At 50.4% G+C, this 21,409-nt stretch overlaps 3 protein-coding genes across 7 annotated transcripts; 2 read left to right on the plus strand and 1 right to left on the minus strand.

Annotated features, from left to right (window-relative positions):
* Positions 1-242: 242 nt before the first annotated feature.
* ndor1 (NADPH dependent diflavin oxidoreductase 1) lies at positions 243-4,675 on the plus strand. Of its 5 annotated transcripts, XM_086135267.1 has the most exons (15): positions 243-342; positions 894-1,033; positions 1,112-1,189; positions 1,592-1,689; positions 1,773-1,871; positions 2,114-2,215; positions 2,309-2,512; positions 2,698-2,825; positions 2,942-3,153; positions 3,241-3,348; positions 3,496-3,610; positions 3,727-3,870; positions 3,954-4,072; positions 4,167-4,261; positions 4,330-4,675. In XM_086135267.1, the coding sequence occupies exons 2-15, from the start codon at positions 899-901 to the stop codon at positions 4,472-4,474; spliced, it is 1,782 nt and encodes a 593-aa protein (XP_085991393.1). In that variant the 5' UTR covers positions 243-342; positions 894-898; the 3' UTR covers positions 4,475-4,675. The 5 variants fall into 5 exon arrangements, with proteins under 5 accessions (XP_085991393.1, XP_085991391.1, XP_085991394.1 ...); XM_086135265.1 differs by having other exon boundaries at positions 2,942-3,348; XM_086135268.1 differs by having other exon boundaries at positions 244-342; positions 938-1,033; positions 2,942-3,348.
* Positions 4,676-5,106: 431 nt separating this feature from the next.
* Positions 5,107-8,524, minus strand: ntmt1 (N-terminal Xaa-Pro-Lys N-methyltransferase 1). The gene is made up of 4 exons (XM_086135270.1): positions 8,270-8,524; positions 7,551-7,707; positions 6,038-6,290; positions 5,107-5,798 (listed from the first exon to the last, which is right to left on the minus strand). The coding sequence occupies exons 2-4, from the start codon at positions 7,704-7,706 to the stop codon at positions 5,542-5,544; spliced, it is 666 nt and encodes a 221-aa protein (XP_085991396.1). The 5' UTR covers position 7,707; positions 8,270-8,524; the 3' UTR covers positions 5,107-5,541.
* A 6,481-nt stretch (positions 8,525-15,005) lies between these two features.
* Positions 15,006-20,858, plus strand: ier5l (immediate early response 5-like). The gene is made up of 2 exons (XM_086135906.1): positions 15,006-15,094; positions 15,189-20,858. Exon 2 carries the CDS (start codon positions 19,979-19,981, stop codon positions 20,834-20,836), a length of 858 nt encoding a protein of 285 aa, XP_085992032.1. The 5' UTR covers positions 15,006-15,094; positions 15,189-19,978; the 3' UTR covers positions 20,837-20,858.
* Positions 20,859-21,409: the final 551 nt, after the last annotated feature.

The raw sequence follows: 21,409 nt of genomic DNA on the forward strand, positions 1-21,409 counted from the left end.
GTAATAACTTGGAGTTATGATATCCCACCAAGTGTGTGAAAATAAATGTTGGGGAAAGCGATCACCGATGATTAGCATCATCAAATTATGTATAATTTTTTTTTACTGTGCTTCTTGTTAAAAATTGCGGTGGGGCTCTGACAAAATGCAATTTTGGTTGATAATTCCGACCCTTTTCATGAACATTGAACGTCGCGTCAGTTGACCGACCAACCACAGCGCGACTTTTTCTTTGCCGTAAAGTGTGACGGTCATGTCAAGAATGATGAACTCTGATCATCTGTCCGAGACGGACTTTTCTTCACTTTTTAGCGATTCTCGTCATTGACGTTGTCGGGAACCGTAAGTGTCTGGCTTTTTGGATGCTTTCAATTAATGTATAAGCTGGGAAGAAACATAGACACACACGATGTCACATTATTTTGCTATCCTGCTAGTTGCTAACGAATGTCGTGAATTAACATAAGACTGCTACGCACAGTTGGGTGACGTAAAAGTATGTTCCAATTGCTGGTTTTATAATTTAGACAACTTTAGGTCGGTATTGAGAACGATCGAGCTCACACAGGGCCTGAGGTGGGTAATGTAGCTAATATAATTATGCTAAAGAGTACTGTTTGTCGGGTTGTCAAACTCATTGATCTCGTTTTTATGGTTTCCTTTGGAGGGCCGTAATGAGTGAACACATAAAAATGCATAATGCCCTTATATATCCACAAACTACACACGACATATTGATGAAGAAATCGGAAGTCGGTATAAGAAAAAATGTTCAACTGTTACACAATTAGGGTTGCACAATATAGTGAAACTATCGCATATACATATCGCAAAGACACGCAATAAATTTCATATGGCATTTGTATGCTTTTATCTGAATATGACTCTTTCAGTCACAATGTCAGTCCCTGCTTTGCTCGTCCTGTACGGGAGCCAGACTGGGACTGCCCAGGACACAGCCCAGAGGATTGCGAGGCAGGCCGTCAGAAGGCGCCTGCGGGTGCATTTGTCAACACTCGATGACTACAATGTTGTAAGTTGTGTACGACACGGTGGCAAATAGAACTGCGCTCAGTGGTTGTGCCCTGTGGTGTTCCCTCTCTTCTAACAGGCCAACTTGATCTCAGAGTCACTGGTTGTTTTTGTCTGCTCAACCACTGGCCAAGGAGACCCGCCTGACAACATGAAGGTAATCCATCAAGTCCCCGTTGCTTCAACTGGTTGCTCTGCAAATTTCATCAGGACAAACAGACCTGTAGAAATGTTATCACCTCAAACATTTTTAAATGGACTTATTGCGCCAAAAAAGCCCTAACTTTCTATTCTACATGGGCAAAATCAGCGGCGCAGTGCAACCTGCGCTGAGCACATCTGCCAGTCATTTACCATAACCGCCGTCATGCACAACAGCCTGAAAAAAACAAATCCAGTTTGTGAGAATTTGTTGGGATTGATATCCCCCGCTTAGAAAACGTTCGGGGTATTCCGCCACCGTGTGAAATTTGAGGACGAACTTCTCATGTACCGCGGCCTACCTACTCTTGGCCCCTCCAAAGTCTCTAACGGTGGCCATTTACGTTTCTCTCCAAAGAGCTTCTGGAGGTTTCTCTTCAGAAAGTCTTTACCGGCCGGATCTCTGCGCCGGCTGCAATGTGCCGTGCTGGGTCTGGGGGACTCGTCCTACCCAAAGTAAGTCTTGTTCACCATCCGAGCGCTCGTTCGGAATGACCCGTCAACTTTGGCGATTACAACTTGCATTTTTTTGTTTGTAGGTTCAATTTTGTGGCCAAGAAGCTGCACAAGCGTCTGGCGCAGTTGGCCGCTACTCTGCTGCTGCCCGTCGGCCTCGCCGATGACCAACATGACCTCGGGTAACGCCCACTTTGAGTGTTGAGGAACGGCAACCCCAAATTCCTGCGTGTTCATTCGGCCCAAACGACTTCTTGTTTTATGGAAAAGCCCCCCCACGTGCAATGCGCACTCTTTCCGTTTCGGCGAGCTCTCAATATTGAACCTGCTGCGGTTGAATCCTTCCATCGGCTGGAGGTCGAAGCGCCGGATGTGCCGTTGCAGTCATTCGTAGGCGATGCGTCAAAACGTGTTTCTCAAACAGGCCCGATGCAGTGATTGATGTTTGGCTCTCGTCATTTTGGGGAAAAGTGTTAGCTCTGTACCCACGTCTTGCAGAGATGATCCCACTGAGGGAAGAGGAGCCGTGAGTACTGAATCCGATTTCGTTTCATTCTTAGGTGAGATTTCTTTTTTTTTTACTAACATGCGGTCTGAATTTGGTCCGGTTTCTCTCCAGGCTTCCTCCGTCGTACACGTTTCACTTTCTGGATGATGTCAATGAGAAGACAGACGACCGTCTCATCATCTCCGCGCAAGCGAGCGGCCTCTCCCGGTCGCATCCCTTCGCCGCCAAACTGCTGTCCAACGAGAGAGTCACTCACCCGAAACATTTTCAAGATGTGAGGCGCATCGAGTTTGACATCGCGGGGTCCGACATCCAGTAAGGCTGACCTTGGCGGGAAGAACTTGTTTGAATGACGATCCCCTTACCGTGATTTGCCGCAGCTCACTGTAATTCCTCAACTGTGCTCGTCCGAGAGCTCCTCTTGATTGCTTTTTAAAAAAAATAAAAAGTTTTGCATCAATTCAATTGACTCGACCTTTGCGGGCCGTTGCTCTGTGTAGTTTTACTGCAGGTGACGTTGTTGTGATGCGTTCTTGCAATGCGGCCGAAGACGTTGAAGAATTCTGTCAACTGCTGCGATTAGACCCCGAGGCCACATTCTCGCTGACGGCGACGGATGGTTCCGCAGGTAAGCGCAAAGGGCGTTTGTGTACCATTCGGTCCCGTCGAGCGCAATGATATTGTTTTTAATTCACCGATCACCACACGCTGTCTGTGTGTTTTTTTTTTTTTTTTTGCGCTCAGTTCCGGCGAGGCTTCAAGAGCCGCGCACGTTGCGTTACCTGGTTGAGAGCTACCTGGACATTGCAGCCGTGCCTCGCCGCTCCTTCTTTGAGCAGCTCCTCACCTTCTCCAATGATGAGTTGGAGCGGGAAAAACTGGCCGAGTTCAGCTCGGCCGAAGGCCAGGAGGAGCTGCGCGGCTACTGCAACCGGCCGCGCCGCACCGCGCTGGAGGTGCTGACAAGAAGTTGCGTTACGTTGAACTCGCTCGTCTTTTTTTTCCGGCCCCCAAAAAAACGCAATGTCCTTTTTGTGCTTCAGGTCTTGGCAGACTTCCCCCGCACAACGGCACAACTTAAGCTCGACTACCTGCTGGACCTTTTCCCTGCGATCCAGCCCCGTTCATTTTCCATCGCTTCCTCTCTGCGGGTAGGCTCGGCGGCCGCTTCTTCTCAGAGATTCGAACATCCAAGGGGGGGGAGACCGGAGGGGTGGGTGGGGGGGGGGGGTCTCTCCCGACATCTCTGTATCGTCCCAGTGCAGCGAGTGACCGTGATTTTCCCTTCTGACACGCAGGCGCACCCGCACAGGCTCCAGATTCTGGTCGCCGTGGTCAAATACAAAACCAAGATGTACAAACCGCGGCGAGGTCACTGCTCCACCTGGTTGGCCTCCCTTGATCCCGCCAAAGGTCCTCACATTTATTTCTTGATCTCTATCCGATCCACAACTGCGTTGCTGCGTCAGCTGAAGCCCCCGAGCGCCGTTCGCGCAGTCCTCATGCGCGTCCCCTCCATCGTCTTGCAGATGTTTACGTGCCTCTCTGGGTAAAAAAGGGAACGCTTGGGTTTCCCGCGGACCAAAAGACCCCGGTCATCATGGTCGGACCGGGAACGGGAGTGGCCCCCTTTCGCTCGGCTTTACAGGAGAGGACCGCCGAGGGGAAAAACGGTGAGTACGTCCCCCCTTGCAGGGGGGCTCCTGAGTGCGTTTCGCTGAGCGGTGACGTCATCGCGATGTTTTTCACGGTGCAGCCAATGTGCTGTTCTTTGGCTGTCGCTCGGAGTCCAAAGACTTCTACTTCAGGTCCGAGTGGAAGGAGATGACCAAAGCCGGACAGTTGACCCTCTTCACCGCCTTCTCTCGTGATCAGGTCAAACGCTTCCCCGTCCGCATTTGAACTTGATTCAAACCCACGATTCACAGCTCGGCGCTGTCGTGTGAAACCGATTTGTTTGTCAATACAGGAGGAAAAGGTTTATGTGCAGCGGCGTGTGCGAGAGAACGCCGCTCTCATTTGGGACCTGATCGCGAATGACGGAGCCTACTTCTACATCGCCGGGTGAGGTCTTCGGACTTGCGTCGGCCACGCGTCCGTCAACGCTCCCTAACGGCGATTTATCCGTACAGAAATGCGAAAGACATGCCAAACGGTGTGCGCGACGCATTGAAGGCGGGCTTCCGACAGCGGGGAGGCCTCTCCGACGAGGACGCCGACATGATGCTGGCGGCCATGGAGAAGTCCGGCAGATTCCAGAGCGAGACCTGGTCCTGATCAGCTGGCGTCAGACCTTCGACGTTCACGTTCCGCCGCAGAAGCGCGCGTCGCATCGGGCCAGCCCTTCGGTGCGCCGCGCGCTTGTGAGGGAGGAGCATCTGCCGCGTCTTTGCACCGAATTCAAAACGGAAGGTTGGAAAAGAAGAAAGGATGTTCCAAAGCTGCCACTGCAGCAATAAATAAGTACCAAAACCTCAAGCCAAGTTACAAAGTGTCATTCGGGTAACTATTTTTTGTTCACTTGAACCGCGGCGTGGAAATTCAGCCCAATTGTCCTCGGGGAATGTTAACAGATGATATATACAGTATATTAGTATGACAAGAGCTGTGGAGGTGCGTGTTCTGTTGATTAGAGCGCAATGTTGCTAATTTCTTGTTTGCTCCTTCCAACAATTTTTTTTTTTAACTCATCGAGATGGTGCTCTTGGTTTAAAGATAAATGCGAGTGGAATGGGAATGGATTGCATTTCCGCTGCATCTTTCAAGTAAGTGTGCCATCTGGAGGAGTACAAAGAAATCACGAGCGCTTGATTTTCTCATCACTCCCAACAATCTACGCTGGGCGTTGTTGATGTTGGCAAAAAGTCGGCTGCGATAGAGAAGTCAACGGGGGGGGGGGGGGGGGGGGGGTCGTGAGAAACCGCATGCTTTTTAATGTCGCTAACACCTTGCTGTGTAACGTCTTGTGGAAAAACATTCGGCGGTCTGAAACGCGGGATATTCAAGCGATGACTGTTCAGAGGAAGTAAATTCGAAAGGTGTTCTCATCTTTCGGATATAAGTTGTTGGTCAGTGAGAAAAAGTTTCTGACCCGCAGTCCTCTTGGAAAAAGGGGTCGCGATGGACCGCCGTCCGCTTCAAGTTAAAAGGATCCGACCGATTATTGAGCCTGGGACAAACGCGTTCAAAAAATAAATAAGACCCGCAGCAAAGACGCGGTCGGACAAGATGAATCAAACCTCTCTGCTCAAAACGTAGTAAAACAAGATCACATCGTTTCAGGGCGTGGACGAGAAGCGTCCTCTTAAAAAAAAAGTGGCACTTTTCAAATATCGGAGCACTTCTTATCGGAGCGCCAGACTGTGGACTTGGTAGATCTCCTTTGGGAAGTTGACTTGCTGCTCCTCGTAGATGACGCTTAGACCCGCTGTGCCCACCAGATTGCGGACAATTTGCAGGTCTCGACACACGCTGCTGTCCACCTCATCCGGGACCACGCCTTCGTAGGAAACATTGTCCTTGATGACAATGAGGCCGTTGGGCCGCAAGGCTTTCTGACAGCGCCGCAGGAACTCCACCAGGTGGTTGTCGGTCAGGTGGCCTGGAGAGGAGCATTTGAGTCCACTGTCATTAATTAAAAAAGAAATAACCGCAATCTGCATTTCTGTCCTTATTGCTACGGTAATCCCTTGTTTTTGGCGGTTAATGGGGACCAGAGAGCTGCGAACCAAAAAAAAAAAAAAGTTCTCGTGAACACATCACTAAGATACAGTATGTGAGACGAGGGAAGACGCCGAGTGCGCAGCAAATGAAGTGTCCGTTGGTGTCGAGCGGAATCACCTATGACCCACTGGATCCAGATGACATCGTAGCGTCCACTCTCCGGTACAAAGTCCTGCAGGCCGCTACAGAAGTAGTTGCCCACTCTCTTGCCGTCCTCTCCCAGGTACGCCTTTGCTTTGTCCAGGAACTCCTGCGTCACGTCCACCAGGTCCACCGTCTTGAAGAGAGGCAGCAGCAGACGCTTGGAGATCCTGCCGATGCCTGCGCCGCAGTCCAGAGCGCAGCCGGCGCTTGTCTTGCCTTCCCCTTCCTGCAGCGGTGACGAGCAGCCACGGGTGTCAAGAATGCATTGAGGGCGTGATGCAAGATTCAGCTTCAATCCGGTGTCTAGTAGTAGACTGGCATGTAAAACAAACATTAAAAAAAAAGCAGCTGACTCGAGCCAGATGCGCTCACGGTGCATTTCTTAGTTGCATAGCTGTTGGATTTGCATATCTGTGCCTTTAAGATGGGGCGGGGCTACCACTGACAGGTGACCATTCACCTGACGTATTAAAAAAAGAAAAAAAAATGGTTTCCCGGTTTGGTTCATTCGGAAATTACTCACTCCGTCGCCCGCATCAGCCAACGGTAAGCTGCGCTTGTTATGTTCGCTTTCTTTTGTCTTTTGGATTCAATCATGCTTGTTTGCTTTGCTTTGTTTGTCTGCTTTGCTTTTTGCCCGTGGCGCTTTGTTTGCCACTCCGCTTAACGTTACTTTTTGTTCGCAATCGGCAGTGCAAACACTCGCTGGAGTGGCGTTTCAACAACGTGTGGCAAAAGTTTTAAAGTTAAGGCTTGGAATTGCAGTGGTGTCCACGTTTAGTTGTGTTTTGTTGGAGTGTTGCCACACCGCGGTTGTCCGGCTGCATTGGAAAGTTTGAAGGCTGATTTTGCGTCACGGCTCCATTTGGTCGTGCCGGCGTTTTGCTTCCGGGTTTGACTGCTGGGATTTGTAGTCCTTTTGTTCGGTTCCACGTGGATGCTTTCTAGGTGTGTTTAGACTCTGAATCTTGATGACATTGTAAATAATTGTGATTATGACAATGATAATACACCATGCTAAAATCAATGGGTTGTGATAAAATCATGGTTGATAAAATTATTAAGATGAAGGAATTAACAGCTGTTGTGAAAGCGCTATACAGTTGAAAGAAAAATGTATTCTTTTGTAACAAATTCATGTCTATTTTTTACATTATTTACATTGTGATGTGTGAAGATAGGCACGTTATTTTTTGTTGCACTCATGCTTACTTTTAATTTATTACCTGCTGTGTGCTTTAGTAAATAATCAGTACTGTACATATTATATTTTACTTTATCACCATAAAAAAATTTGCGCTCTCATTTTTATTTTGTCAACAAAAATATATATATTCCAATTTTAGTTTTCGTTATTTGGTGAACTATTATAACCTTAGTAAGACAGCAGTGCCTTTTTGAAAACAATCCGGACAAACTATTGTACGTAACTGCACTTGGGATGTCTTGTGTGTTGCAATGAGAATAGTTTCAAAAGAGTTTTTACTCCGAGGAACTTGCGAAGGAAAGCCTTGGATCCATTGATATCGATGCTGGAGATCTTCCCATAACCTCCCAGCATGCCGTCCACTGTGGGCGGAACCTCCTTCCAGTAGCCCTCAGCATTGGAGTAGAACTTTGTCTCTCCCGCTGTGTCACCCATCCTTATACATATACAGAGGACGTAAAATTCCTACCAATCGGGCAAATTTTCCCAAAACTGCGTTCAACGTTTCCCTCCGTGTCCTTTGAATATGTGCCTGTTATTTTCCATGAAAACATGGAACTCTTTGTGTCATCTCCAATTTTGTAACCAGCAATACTGCAAATAAATAGAAATACTCGGTTTTGTCTATTCAACCCCAGGCACACAAATTCATCGAAACCAAAATCGAGCGCGACTCAAAAGTAGAGATGGAACCTTTCACGGAGTATTTCTGTTTTCCACACACACGTGGTAATAACGACACAACAACCACTGGATGCACATTAACTTTTAAAACGCAGGCGTTTGATCGAGTTAAATGTTAAATACAGTCTCAAAGCAAATGTACTAGTCACAGACTGACTTGAATGAATGAATGAATGATAAGTAGAACTTTACTGTATTTCCAAATCGCAGTGCAATGCAATGCTTTTAGCATCTAGCTCGCTAACCGACAGCAAATTGCTTCAGCGGGGAAAAAAAACACAGACAGAAAACACATGAACGGGATCAAGATTTACCTCGTTCTCTGTTAGCTCAACGGACCAGCTAGCCCTCGAACCCACGTCAACCCGTCCGGGGTCAGGTCTCGAGTTTTCTATTTGCAACCATCGCCGTGACGCTAGACGTCATTTCCTTATTTGGGTCCGACAGAAAAGGGGACGTCACGGGCGCCCTCTGTTGGCCGGTTTTAGCTAAGCCTCAATTTGCCTTCACTGTCCTTTACCAAAATGAGAGTCTTGAGGTTTGACTTTGTGTGTGTGTGTGTGTGTGGGGGGGGGGGGGTGGGGGGGGTTCTTGCTCAAGGATACGTTGACAGTGCTTACAAAACAAGTCAGCATCTCTTCAGAAAGTGCTCACAACCGCTTGTTCTTCCCAAATTAGTCCTCATATTTACCCTTATGCAGTATTTCAAACTTGTATTCGCTCAATTTCCGGAACAACACGTCGTCGACTCATTCTACAAGTTTGTGGCCGTCCCAGGAGGTGAAAGGTCATTCTCACCGTCGACGACCGCTCTCATATCCACTGGAGGGCAGTAAAGAGCCACATAAGATCGTGAAACGGACTCATCGCTCTAGTTCACCTGCGCGAACGTAACCCTCGTGGGTCCACTTGCTAAGTTGAAACCATAATTACCAAATAATACCAATACCAATAGTATCACCTAAAGTTTGATATTCTGCAATTCTGTCTGTGGGGTTCAAAAACAGCAGCAGCAGCATCTCCCTGCCTCAAAATGCCAGCCAACATCACCAAGAATTGCAACAAATAAAGCGACTGTTTTGGGGAAGCAACAGCATTAACACATCGGTCGACAGTAAAAACGGAACAACACTTTCTAACATCGTGACGTAAGATGTCGTGATACATTTGATCAGAGTTGTTCATGAACAATTCTCAATCACACAGTCGTCGTATCTCGCTCACCGCTTGGGGAAAATTATAACGAATGATTCGGATTCGGTTTTATTTCTATTTTGCCGTGTTTCCATGACAACTAACTCACCTCTATTGGCTGATGAGCCTGAGACGAGAGTTAAAAGCTACAGGAAATGATGGACCGCATGGCGTGAGTTGACATTTGTCTTAAAATGTAGAATTGGTCTTTTTGACTGTCTGTGTGATTTGCTTAATGATCGATCTGAGCAGAAGCTCTCATACCCCCCCCCCCACACACACACACACACTCACATGGAGAAAAAGACCTATTAAACAGTGCAGTTCCAGCAAATATATGAAAATGCTTTGAAGAATTTACACTACCAAAGTGATCGGAAAAGCTCATCACTCCTGTCCAGGATACCCCACTCTCTAAATTGTTTCGAGGTGCCTAAAAACAATCAAACAAACAAAAAAACCCCGCCATGGGTGTGGAAGCGGGGAGGTTGGTGCAGTCAGGCTTCCTTCTAACCGGCTACACTATGAAGGCCTCCCAGCCCACTTCTGCAGAGGTACCATCAACCAAAACCTGAATCAGCATTTTGGTCGATTGAAGAATCTTTACATTGGCTTTCATGCCAAGAAGCCCGGCCAGTTGGCATGGCAACTGGACAGCACACACACACACACACACACACACAAAACAGTGGAAGCACATTCTGCCACACTGCATGGCAGACGTTGATCAGAGGTGGAACTTTCCTCTCTATCGCCCTGTCATGTATTGATTTTTTCTCTTTTTACTAATCTGAGGTCCCTGTGGACAAATCTTGCTCGGTATTATCCCTCTCCGTCGTTTGTCTTGTCGTGTCTTGCGATTGGAATTCACTGATGCTGTTTGATCTCCGAACTGTTTGGACTTTGAAACTACTTTTCGAATAGGAAATAATGTGAGAACTTACTGAATCTGTCATTCGGATACAACGGGCGTGGGCAAACTTTTTGGCTCGGGGGCCGCATTGACTTTTAAAATTTGACAGAAGGGCCAGGTCAGCCTGTGTTCTGCAACTTCAAGTCAATGCGCCACCTGGCTGTGAAATGCCTGTCATTACAAGTCCAAATGAAATGAATGCAATCATTCACATCGAACCTTAATTGTCGACCGACCTTCGGCGGGCCGGATTAAAAAGGCCAACGGGCCGGATCTGGCCCGCGGGCCGTAGTTTGCCCACCCCCGGGATACAACGTAAATAGCAGAGATAAAGTCGCTGAGGGTGTCGTGGTACACCTGCCTGACTTGCGCGCGGTCAGCGTGGGATCGGTTCCCGCTCGGCGGCGGTGGGATTGCTCGTTGGTCTCTGCGTGCTCTGCGACCGGTTCGGGGCGAAGTGCGCCTTCCGCCCAAAGTCGGCTGGGATAGGCCATCATTATCCATTGACTTGCATTATAAAAAAAAAAAAAAAAAAAAGAGCCCCACATTCAAATGCATGGAGCCTTTGGGTTGTCTGCAAACTGTCATCTATCGGCCACCAGTGAGGGGAGCTCCAGAGCGGGAAGCCGATTCCAGGAAACTGAGCTCAGTTTGAGAATTTGGTGTTCCCGGGCTGCTGTTTCCTGAATTTGATACAGTGAACCCCCTCCTACCCCCCCCCCCCCACTCCATCACGGGGGTTACCTTCCAGACCACACCCTGCATTCGATGAAGTCCGCCATCTTCAGATACCCTACTTAGATTCAACCTAGGCAGGTTTTATAGCATTTATGGCACTTGTATTTTTGTCTTCAAGACGCGCTGAACAATGCGACGCAAGAAAAGGCCGAGACAGACAAAGCCATTTCAACTTTTGCCGTTCCGTCACAGTCTTATTGGAAAAGCGTCCACGGTGAGCCCGGCACTGAAATTAGATATTGATCCTTCCACCCCGTTCTCCACCCACGCTCACGAGTTTTGAGACTCCACCCCCCCCCTCCCCCCTTGTGGACATTCCCTCGAGTTCATTTCGTCCTTCTTACTCGTCACTCCAGGGAAATCTTCCCTATTGGGACTCTTTTTTTTTTTTTTTTTTCCTTCATGTCCCCTCGTTTCCGGCTCCTATTTCGCCATACTTTGGATAATTGTACATCATGTTAGCATTTCGATACATTTATGGCAAAACGGCCACTAAAACTCCGCCATCTGGTTTCCTTCAGCATGAAAATATTCCGCATTCGGTCTCAACGTACTCTGGAGCGAAAGATGACGTGTGCGGCGGGGGGGGTGCGGGGGGATTCCACCTTCTATTGTGTTAACCTTTGCTAGCCAAAGTTCATCTCTGCTTCAATGACGAGCGGCCTTGTGATTGTTTGATCCGCGAGGTCTTTGCATGGATATTGAACAATTTGCGCCAGTTCGACAAGAAGAAAACAGCAACTGGGCTTCTCACCCCCGCATTTTTTTTCTTTTCCTCTCCTCCGATCTCCCCCTGCTCACCTTCACTCATCACCTCATCTATTTCTCCCGCTCTGTTGCCAGGCAACAGACAGGAAGGGCATCTCTTGCCGGCAAGAAAACCACAGGAAGGGCTCGCCAAAAAAAAAAAAAAGACTCATCTCCCAGATGTTCTGCCGTGAAAGATACTTCTGAAGGTCCTTCTGAAGCGGCGGCCCTTTTTTTCTCGGTTTGTCGTCCCCGCTGCGGCTTCATGAAGTTTCAGCTGCATTAACATGTAAAATTCCTCAAATATTCGAATGATCGCCAGTAACAATATTTCCGAGATGAACCCAAATTCCTCCAAAAGGCTCGCGGCGGGCGGCATCAAATTCAGGATCCTCCGATTTTCGTGCTGGGGTGCATCCGCGCCGTCCGCCAACCTCAAGCGGGAATTTTGTTTACGAGTTGAAAGGCAGGGAAGTGCTGAATTGAAAGGCGGAGTTGCGATTTCCACGACTTCCTGAAGTGTCAACAATGACGAGCTACAAGATGTGTTGGCGAAAAAAGTTTGCCCCCCCCCCCCCCCATCATAGAGCCCAATGTTTCATCCCTAAACGTGACTTTAGCGGGTCAATGTAAGGCGCCGGCCGGTGCCGCGCTTTGAAAAGAATCTTGTGCGCGCTGACGAACCCCCGCAGACGCATCGCCCGACTTTGGGATTGTAAAGAATGTCGGAAAATCAGTACGGGTTCCCAGCCGCCCGACGGAGCAGGTGCCACTTTGAAGTGTAGCTCGTGTTTCATTCCCATATGACAACCCGCGTTTTGCTAAGTCGCGTGTGCGGGTGCGTGTGCGGGTGCGCTTCGATTGAGTCAGTCAGGCGGCTTCTTCTTTCCGTCCCTTCTCTGACTGCGGCTCCTTTTCTGTTTGCTTCACTCGGCTCAGCAGCAGCAACGTTTCCTTCTCCTCTGTGTCACCTCCACCCTCGCCGCCCCCCCCCCCCCATCTCATGCCGTTTCCATCCTCCCTCCCCTTTGCTGTGTGTTTGCTGATGAAACGGGCAGCCTGCCAGTTTTTCCTATTTCTCGCCAGTAAAGTGGCTAGCCAGCTTCCAAGGGATGGGGAGCGGGAGGGGCGGGGGCCGTGGGGGGGTTGCTTGCAAAAGGTTACATTTGCACAATGTGTGTGTGTGTGTGGAAAAAAAAAAGAGCAAAAGCAGAAAGGGAGGGAAAGCTGGTCTGGAACAGCGAAACGACTTCATCGTTCTGGCTTGATGGGGGGGCGGGGGGGGGGGGGGGGGGGAGAATATTCAGTATGCAAGAGTATCGAGTTGCATGCCATTACAATGATGTCTGTCCCTCTCTCTGTTTCTCTTTTTGTCTGCCTACTCTGGAATGCCGCCCCCCCCCCTTTAAAACACAAACACACACACACAAGCTCACCTTCCCTCCCTTTCTCTTTCCTGCCCCGTGTAAAGGTCCTCTGACGGGGAGCTTCAGCAGGCTGCTGGCTTCATATAGTGGGACTGCGTGCACAGGACCACCGAGCGCATAGAGTGACCCCCCCTAGCCCCCCCCAAAAAAAGCTCTCAGGACCGTTTGAATGTGCACAGATGGCGCTTCTCGTACTACATCCATCCAGAAAAACGGAATCTGGCTGGTATATGAAAATTGTCCCTCGGTGTGATGGGGACCTCCAAGTGGCTTGGGAGGTTATTTGGATTGGTTTCATGCGGTCGTCGTTATCGGATGCTGCGCCACCCTAAGTGTCGCGCTTTCCTTTTCGCCCATCCCAACGCCCGCTTCAATTCAAAAGAAGCCATGCGACACGTTCACAAACAATTCAGCCATGCCTTCAAAACAACAGCCTCCTCTGCTGGATGATTAAATTGCTTCCCTCTGTTTCCCCGGCACTTGTGCGCACACACACACACAGAAAGACATGCCCCTCCCCCCCCCCCGCACCCCCTCCCGCCTCTTTTCCTCTTTGCTGTGCTGCTTCTATAATTCAAATTCTGTCATGCTTGTTCCAGACGCCTGGCTCCAGCCCCTCTCTCGCTCTCTCTCTCCTCTCTTAGAAAAAGAAAAAGAAGGAGGGGGCGTCTCTTTGTGGGGCAAAGCCGACGGAACCGTGCACAAACACGGCAGTGTGAACAGCAAATGTGGAAAAAGTTTTTTTGTGTGGAGACACTGAAGAAAGTATTTTGGAATGGGGCTTCTCCTCGGGAGGGCGGCGGGCGGGCTGGGGCCTCTCCCAGCCGTCTTGGGGGCAGTAGGCGGGCGGGGGGGGGGGGTGTGTGCACAGCCTGAATCGGTTGCCAGCCAATCGCAGGGCACACCGAGACGAACGACCATCTGCGCTCACGCAATTTGGGGTGTTCACTTTACCTAGCGTGCGCGTTTGGGCAACGCGGGAGGAAAGCGGACGCGTTGCTTTTAATGGGCTACGAATTCCGTCAGCTACGTTAGCTCGCGCCGAGTCGGATTTGAATTCGGCCCGTGCCGAAGCGATCGGCTAGTGTCGGGTTTTTCGGCGTTTAGCTCAAGTCTCGCCGCTTGCTAGCCGAGGAATGAAGCAACGGCAACCTTCTTTTTAACCCACGTCTTGTTTTTCTTGCGGCGCTATTTGTCTTGAGATCGCAAGGCGCCGGAGTCTGCTTCCCTCTGACCACGACTCCGTTCTGTGCATTACATTCCGATTCAGACGGAGTGGTCATGATGAACGCATGTTGTTTTTTTTTTTCCTTTCCGTTTGCCATTTCTTCTCAATCTACTCGAGCGGAAGCGGTGCTGCAGCTCCCCCTATTGTTGAACTGTGACTCAACCTACAAACGGTGGCTTCGGTTGATCAAAAGGACAGTCGAGAGAAAACCTCGCCGAGGCTTCAGCAGCAAATGATTCGAAGGCATTTTGTTTTGCTTCCAGTTCTCAGTCTTTTGTGAAAACGCAAACTGTGGATCTCTCCTGAGAGATCGCTGGTACAAAAAGCCAACAGAACCGTTCAAGAAACCCGTTTTTTTTTTTTTTTGGAACCGTCGTTCCAACGGCGCTTCTCATTCGGAGACGAGAAGGCGAGCCAAAATCGGAGACAAAGCTGGAGGGCTGTGAGCAGAATGTTTGCTGGCTTTCTTTCCGTTGCATCGCGCACCCCCGCCCCCCTCGCGCGCCCCTCCCTCGTTGCCTCCACCCGAGTTATCTGGAGACGTACAGAAAAAAAAAATGGAGGCAAAAGCGGGAGACACAAAAGCAGCGTTTGCTCTCTCCGTCGCCAGCTTACTAATCGGCGTCTTTGCTGTGCTCAATGCGTGCCTGTCGTCTGTTACTCGGCAGCATCGCCATGGCGACCGGGGTCTGAGTAATCATTTGTGCAATGACCCCTATTCTCCAGAGGGAGGATGGAGGGGGGGGGGTGGAATGAAAGCAGAGCCGGCCAAAGTACAGGAAGGGAGGGAGGGTGGGAGGGAGGGAAGGATTGCGGGCTGCTGCAGCAGGCCCGTCCGTGCCGTTCGGGTTTACCTGCTCTCTACACCTTCAAGTCCGGCTAATGTTTGAAAGTAAGTCCGCCGAAGCGGCTGTCGTCACAAAGGCCTTCTTAGCGCGGCTTTCCGCGAGCGCTCCTTCGGATGACTTTGAGGTGTTTTTTGACAGGCGACATGTTGGGTCGGCACCGGCGTCTACGGGAAGAGACGCGACCCGATTCGAAGCCAGAAGAACAGGCGGAAACGCTCCCCGACATCCTTTTGTTGCGGCAGAAGAGAAATTAGACGCCCGCGATTACGATAGTGCCGCGATCCCTTGCCGCTTTGCCCTTCAAATTTTGCGGCTTCAGTGATTCGCGCCCCCCCCCCCCAATAAATAAATAAAATGAAAAAATACTGCCATGTTCGGAAACCATATTGCGGAAAGACGCGCTGTGTCATGTTGATGCGCGAGAGAGGAGATCTCCTGGCATGCCGATGCCATGAAAAAAACAACGGTGCGAAAACCCCAAACGAATAAGATCAAAGTCAACGAAAATGCAGTCGCCGCCTGTGCTCGTTGGCGGGCGGGACGAGCGAGCGCGACGGCGGCACGTCGGGAAGCCGTGACGTGAGTCTTTCCGCAAATTCTTTTTTTTTTTGGACGGCACAAGGCAAGAGAGAGAACGAATCAGGATTTGCGAGTCCGTGCTTGGAACGGGTATTGCGAAGTGAGCGCTTTTAGGAACGCTGTTGCACACCAAAGAAGCATTTTGTTTTGGTCGCCCCCCCCCCCCATGTAATTTTATTTCAAAGTATGATTTACTTGAAGTCCCCGTAAGCAGTGAGTGGTTCTTAAAGGGGGTCTCGGAGCTGTCGTTTGGGTATTTGCCAAATCCTTTGCAACTGGAGGTGGAATTTGCCCTTTTCAAGCTGCTAGCAAAATTCCAACGTAGCCTCACTTTGTACTTTATTTATTCCGGAAAATGACCCGCACAAATATTTCTAGACTACCGCAATCTAAAGTTACCAATTCCGACTTGTTTTACTCTCCCTATCCTTTCATCCGCTCTCTGTTGGCGTCGACTTGGCGACCTGGCTGAATGCGTGTCCTTTAAATTTGCGTCGTTAGTCTTGTGCTGTTGAAGGGAGCCGCGCAGTAAACCCTGGAGCCGCCGTCTATTTGTGTACAAACCGCAGCGCAGGTACGAGCGAGGCGGGTGCAAGGAGGATTCAAGTGCAGTAATTGGATGTTGAGTCATGGAATACTTGAAATTCTGAAATCAATGAGGGAGGAAGAAAAAAAAAAAAGAGGCGCTCGTTGTGTGGCGATAGCGAACCAAGAATGGCAATTGGGCCTTCATAAGGAGGAAAAGATGGGAGATGAAAGAAGAAATCAACCTGTGCTTTGCTGACACCTGCAAATGCCCCCCCCCCCCAACGCTGAGACACATAAGAGAGATAAACATGCTTAGGGAGAGACAGAGGGCTGAAAATAAGAACAGGGGGGAGTGGTGAACAATTGAGCAGCGAGGCTGAAGCGATGAGGGGAGAACACAAATGGGCGAGGGGGAGAGGAGGGCGGTGCGGATGCAACACGGCAAGACTGAAAATAGAAAAAGGAGGAGAAGGAAAACGCGGACAGGCGAGAACAAAAATGATCGGCGCGCATATTTCAGTGACGGAAAATGGGACTCGGTGATATCGTACGCCGTATCGGGCAAACGGGAAGCTCCTTCTGGCGTGCCGGCCTCCGCCGCCCGAGGGCGGATGCGCTGTTCAACCGGGACATTTCAACTCCTCTTTTATCTCATCGGTGCAGCGCTAATTGTAGTCATTATACGTAGAGGACGGAGCAGCCGGATCCTATCGCTAGGCGAGCTAACTAATTGGGGAGACGCTCTCTCTCCCGGGCTGAAGTCGACTCGCGGCCGTGCTTGACGAAGCGAGAGAGAGAAACCGGTAGAAAACCAACGACGGAGGGGTTGCGGACGGTGTCGAGATGGGCTTCGATGATCGCAGAGCAGAACGGTTGATTTCAAGCTCATTAGTTGGCTATCCAATTAATCGCAGACACTGACCCGCTTGCGGGTGTGTCACGGGTAGGAGCCGGCCCGCCGCCAAGCATTGACGTTGCCCCCGTCACATATCTCGGGTTCCGCGTTCAAGTGACAACGCGCTAAACAAAACTATTGTGAAGAAGATTCACTCGGGTGCTACTTGTTCAAATGATTCAACGACTTTCTCGTATCGCCTTGTTTCTGACCCCATAGCACGCACGACAGCTTCCTCCTCCCGCGTCGCGCCAGGGGAGGAACTTCTCTTGTCAAAACGGCTTCATCTTCGGAAGTCACGGCTGCCCCGTCGGCTCTACGTTTAGTTGTGTACGTTTGGTTCCGATTGTTTTCCGTTCGCTACTTCTACTTTCAGTCCTTGGCGGATTCGGTTGATTTCAACTTGCTAAACAACGGTTCGAAGTGGCAACTCCGATTGGCTGGAGTCGCGCACATTTCCGATGGGAGTCCGTTCGCTCGCGGCTCGCAGGTTATCGGCCCTTGTTCGGCTTCGCGAGCCTCCATCTCGTGAGGGGAGATCCTCATGAAAAGTAAAGGAAAAGCCATTTCACCCGGCAAGTTACAAACTAATATACCCCCCCCCCCCAAAACAAAAAAAAACTAAACAAAACAAAACAGCAGTCCCAACCTGCATCAGATCTTCATCATGCAGTGAGAACACGAGTGTCAGGTGGCTCGCAGTCAAAGTTGCTCGTGGAGCTGCCACACTTCATCCTGTCTGAAAATAAATGTCGGGGCGGGCTCTGCAGGGTATGAAGTCACTTTCTCCTCAAGGGGAGAATTTAGGAACCGTCACAAAATACTAATCACACGCCAGGAAAACTAGAGCTGTACTGGCCTCTACAGGTTCAACGCGGGTTATTGCACTCATTTGGCAAAACATTTCAACCTATGATTGATCTGTAGAGGCCACTGCAATGCTGCTTGAGCGGATTGCCCGATCGAGTGCGGCGTCTCTTCTGCGCTCCGATTTCGCGCGTTGACGCGCGTTTCTCAATAGTATCTCATTGAGTGTGGTGATCAATGATTGCACCCCTGACGCCATTTTATCGGCCGAATCTGTTGATTGACGTGAAAAGCAATTTGCACGGGTAACTGGTAAGGATGGAAAGTCGGTTCGTTTTTCCATCTGGTCCTGAGAGTCAACGATATGACAAATGTGTTGTGTTTCAAAAGAATACAAACGATTAAAAAAAAAAAAGAGTAATAAGAATAACAAGTTAGGGGAGTTATTAGGGCGCCGGTATGAGCGTCTGGCATGCGTGTGAGAGGGCCTTGTTTCTGTTCAGTCATGTGGGGTTATTGTGTAGCGATGACAATGGGGGTCATCGCGCTGTAAAACAAAGCCACAGATTAGAATGATTCCAACAGTGTTTGTATTTTATAAGATCCGCAATCGTCACCGATTCTGTAAAAGATGTCGACGTTCATTATTCAAGAGATTTTCAGCAAATAAAATACACCTTGCGTTTAGAAGCAGGCTATTACGATGATGACGTGATGGCGGAATAAAAGTGTTTGCCCTGAACGCGGCATCAAGCACGAAAGAGGCGAAATCTTGACCGGAGCTCTGCGGTATGTCTCCTCCCCGACAAGCCACCATCTAGTGGCCAGATGGGGCACCCCCCCCCCCCGTGCTTCGCTTCGCGTCTGCATCACATTCCAGATGGGGTGGCCTGAAGTCGAGTCAAATGGATTTAGATATCCCCTTCATCACAAAGAAAAAGAAGTAAAGAAAGAAATCTCTATCCGTTGTTCTCTGCTGTCGAATGCTAGCTCTGCGATATGATGGCGACCAATCCAGGGTTGGCCCCATCTCTCGCCTGCAGTAGTCATCTTGCATAGCCCCAGATCCCGCTCATGAGGATAAGCAGTTTCGGAAATGGATGGATGAGAAGCCTTTGGACGAGAGGCACAAAACACCCTGGGATTGGCCGCCGGGCCGATTGCAGGAGTCACAAATTAACGACGCCAAAGGTTTTGATGAGGTGCTAAGTGAGCAACATAAACGGCGGATTGCTGCGGTGAACTAAACTACTTAATAAGGGGCGGGTGCAAATATCGTATTGAGATGCACGAGGGAGCCAAAATATGTTTCGTTCTGCATGACTGTAGTTGCTACTTTGTCTTCGTGCCAGTTCGGGTGGCCAGTTTGTGAGCAGAGGCCATAGGGTGTCACGGGAAGTAAATCAAACACAGTTTGGAGTGATTTTAAAAAAAAAAAAATACCTGACAGAAATTCAAATAGTCTCCCAAGTTAATATGTGTAAACATGAACGTAATTAATGAATGCAAATACGACGACTGAAGCCATCCGAGTTTTCGCTTGTCGATGTTTTCGGATTTTGCTCACCTCCACGTCGGTGGCAAGGTCGACTTGAACCGTCGCTGCGCTAGCTTGACATTCACTTGCGTCGCGGTCGGATTTACTGCAACATGTCTACCCGGAACAGCCGGTTCATACGTTTCCAACGACGAGGAAGTGGACCGCTTGTTGGAAGTTTCAGTTACGGGGCTGCTGAAATGAGGACATTCCTGTTCGACAGCCTGAGCGGAATTTGAATGGCACAGAGGAACCGCCAGAAGCCGATTGGTCGGGAGCGACATAGTTCCAGCGTTGAGTCACGTCACTCAACAAATTCCCGACCCCTGATTGGCTCGCCAAGCGGGAGGGGCGGGGCGAAGCCCGCCTCGCTCTCTCTCCCTCTCTCTCCCTCTCCCTCGCGATATATTTATATATATCTTGTGGCTTCACGGCATCTGCAAATGATTGCTAAGCTCGCGCTCAGAGGAGGGTCCTCGCTCCCGATGTTTCTTCACAGAGCTGACTCGAAGCGTTCTCCTCAGTCGAAAAGAACCTTCCCGAGATAGTTGGAAGTCGGAGTTGGCCGAAAGGAAGCCAAACATGATCAACACGGTGGAGTGCGACGTTGACGCGCAGAGCTTGATCTCCATTTCCCTCATGAAGATCCACAACTCCAGGACTCAGCGAGGCGGCATCAAGCTGCACAAAAACCTGCTGGTCTCCTACGTGCTGAGAAACGCCAGGCAGCTTTACATCAAGGAGAAATACGCCGAGATTTACCGGATGCAGCAATACGAGGAGGTGATGGCGGTCTGCGACGAGATCCAGGAGCTCAACCCGCTGGACGCGGACGCGGACGCGGAGGACGCCGAGAACGAGGAGCGGGCGCGGGCCGCGTGCTGCGGCGAGGAAGCCGCTCTCCCCGGCCGCCCGGCGAGCGCGCTCTCCGGCTGCGCCTCTCCGGCGGACGCCTGCAAAGAGCCCGAGCCCTGCTACTACAGAAGCTGCTGCGCGGAGGTCTCCGACGCGTCCCGCTGCGAGCCGTCGCCCGCAAACGGCAACGCGCACTGCAACAAAACCACCGTGCTGGACTTGGACACGCATGTGGTGACCACGGTGGAAAACGGCTACCTCCACCAGGACTGCTGCTGCGACGCGCTCCAAGCGGCTCAGGGCGCGCAGCCCCCCGGCAAGAAACGAAAGGTTGACTTTGGATGCTGCTTGTGCGACGTGGACGAGGTGTCGGATTTTGCCCTCTCGCGCAAACGGCCGAAACGCGAGGAGTACGCCAACTGTAACCCGGACTACGCGGACACTTCCAACATCTCCAACCTGATCTCCATCTTCGGCTCGGGCTTTACGGGGCTGCTCAGCAGGCAGGCGGACTTGGAGCAGATCTGTAGCAAACAGGCGCTGGCCAGTCTGGGAGCGTGGACTCGAACCATCGTGGCGTTTTGAATCCAAAACTTTATTTAAGGCGCGGGGGGGGGGGGGGGGTATCTTGTCTCAACCGCATCGCGTTCCCCGCGCGTCACCGATTTGGGGGGGGGGGGGGGGATACTGCAATCGCTTATTTATTTGAGCACATTGAAAGGTCCCGAATGTGAGCGGGGTGATCTTCCCAAAGGAGTTGTGGTGACAAAAAAAAATAAAAGGTGGCGCAGGGTGGTTCTCCAAATGTTCTGTAGATGGAGACATTTGAAAAGGACAGGCTTGGGCGAACGTGACTGACATCGCGATGGTGGAAGTCACCTGAACCCTTCAACAGGTCAATCGGCAGGAAGCCGTCCTTGTTGTACAACTGAACGGAACCGCGCGAGAACGTAACGCGTCGGGAACGAGTGGCCCCCACTCGCGCGTACTTGTGAGTCAGTGGCCGAGGATGTGCTTCTCGCAATGCGTGACGCGCGCAGCCACAGAACACGTGCGCCGCGCCGCACGTTAGTCAACAGGAGGTGCACGCTTGGGTCAAAGCGGCAGCCGGCTCCGAACGCGGAACCCTCTGAACGACGGCTACGAACAAGCACAAGA

Source organism: Hippocampus guttulatus, chromosome 17, assembly GCF_054856545.1.
Source record: "Hippocampus guttulatus isolate MCC_2025c chromosome 17, RoL_Hgut_1.0, whole genome shotgun sequence".
Classification (NCBI taxonomy): Eukaryota; Metazoa; Chordata; class Actinopteri; order Syngnathiformes; family Syngnathidae; genus Hippocampus; species Hippocampus guttulatus.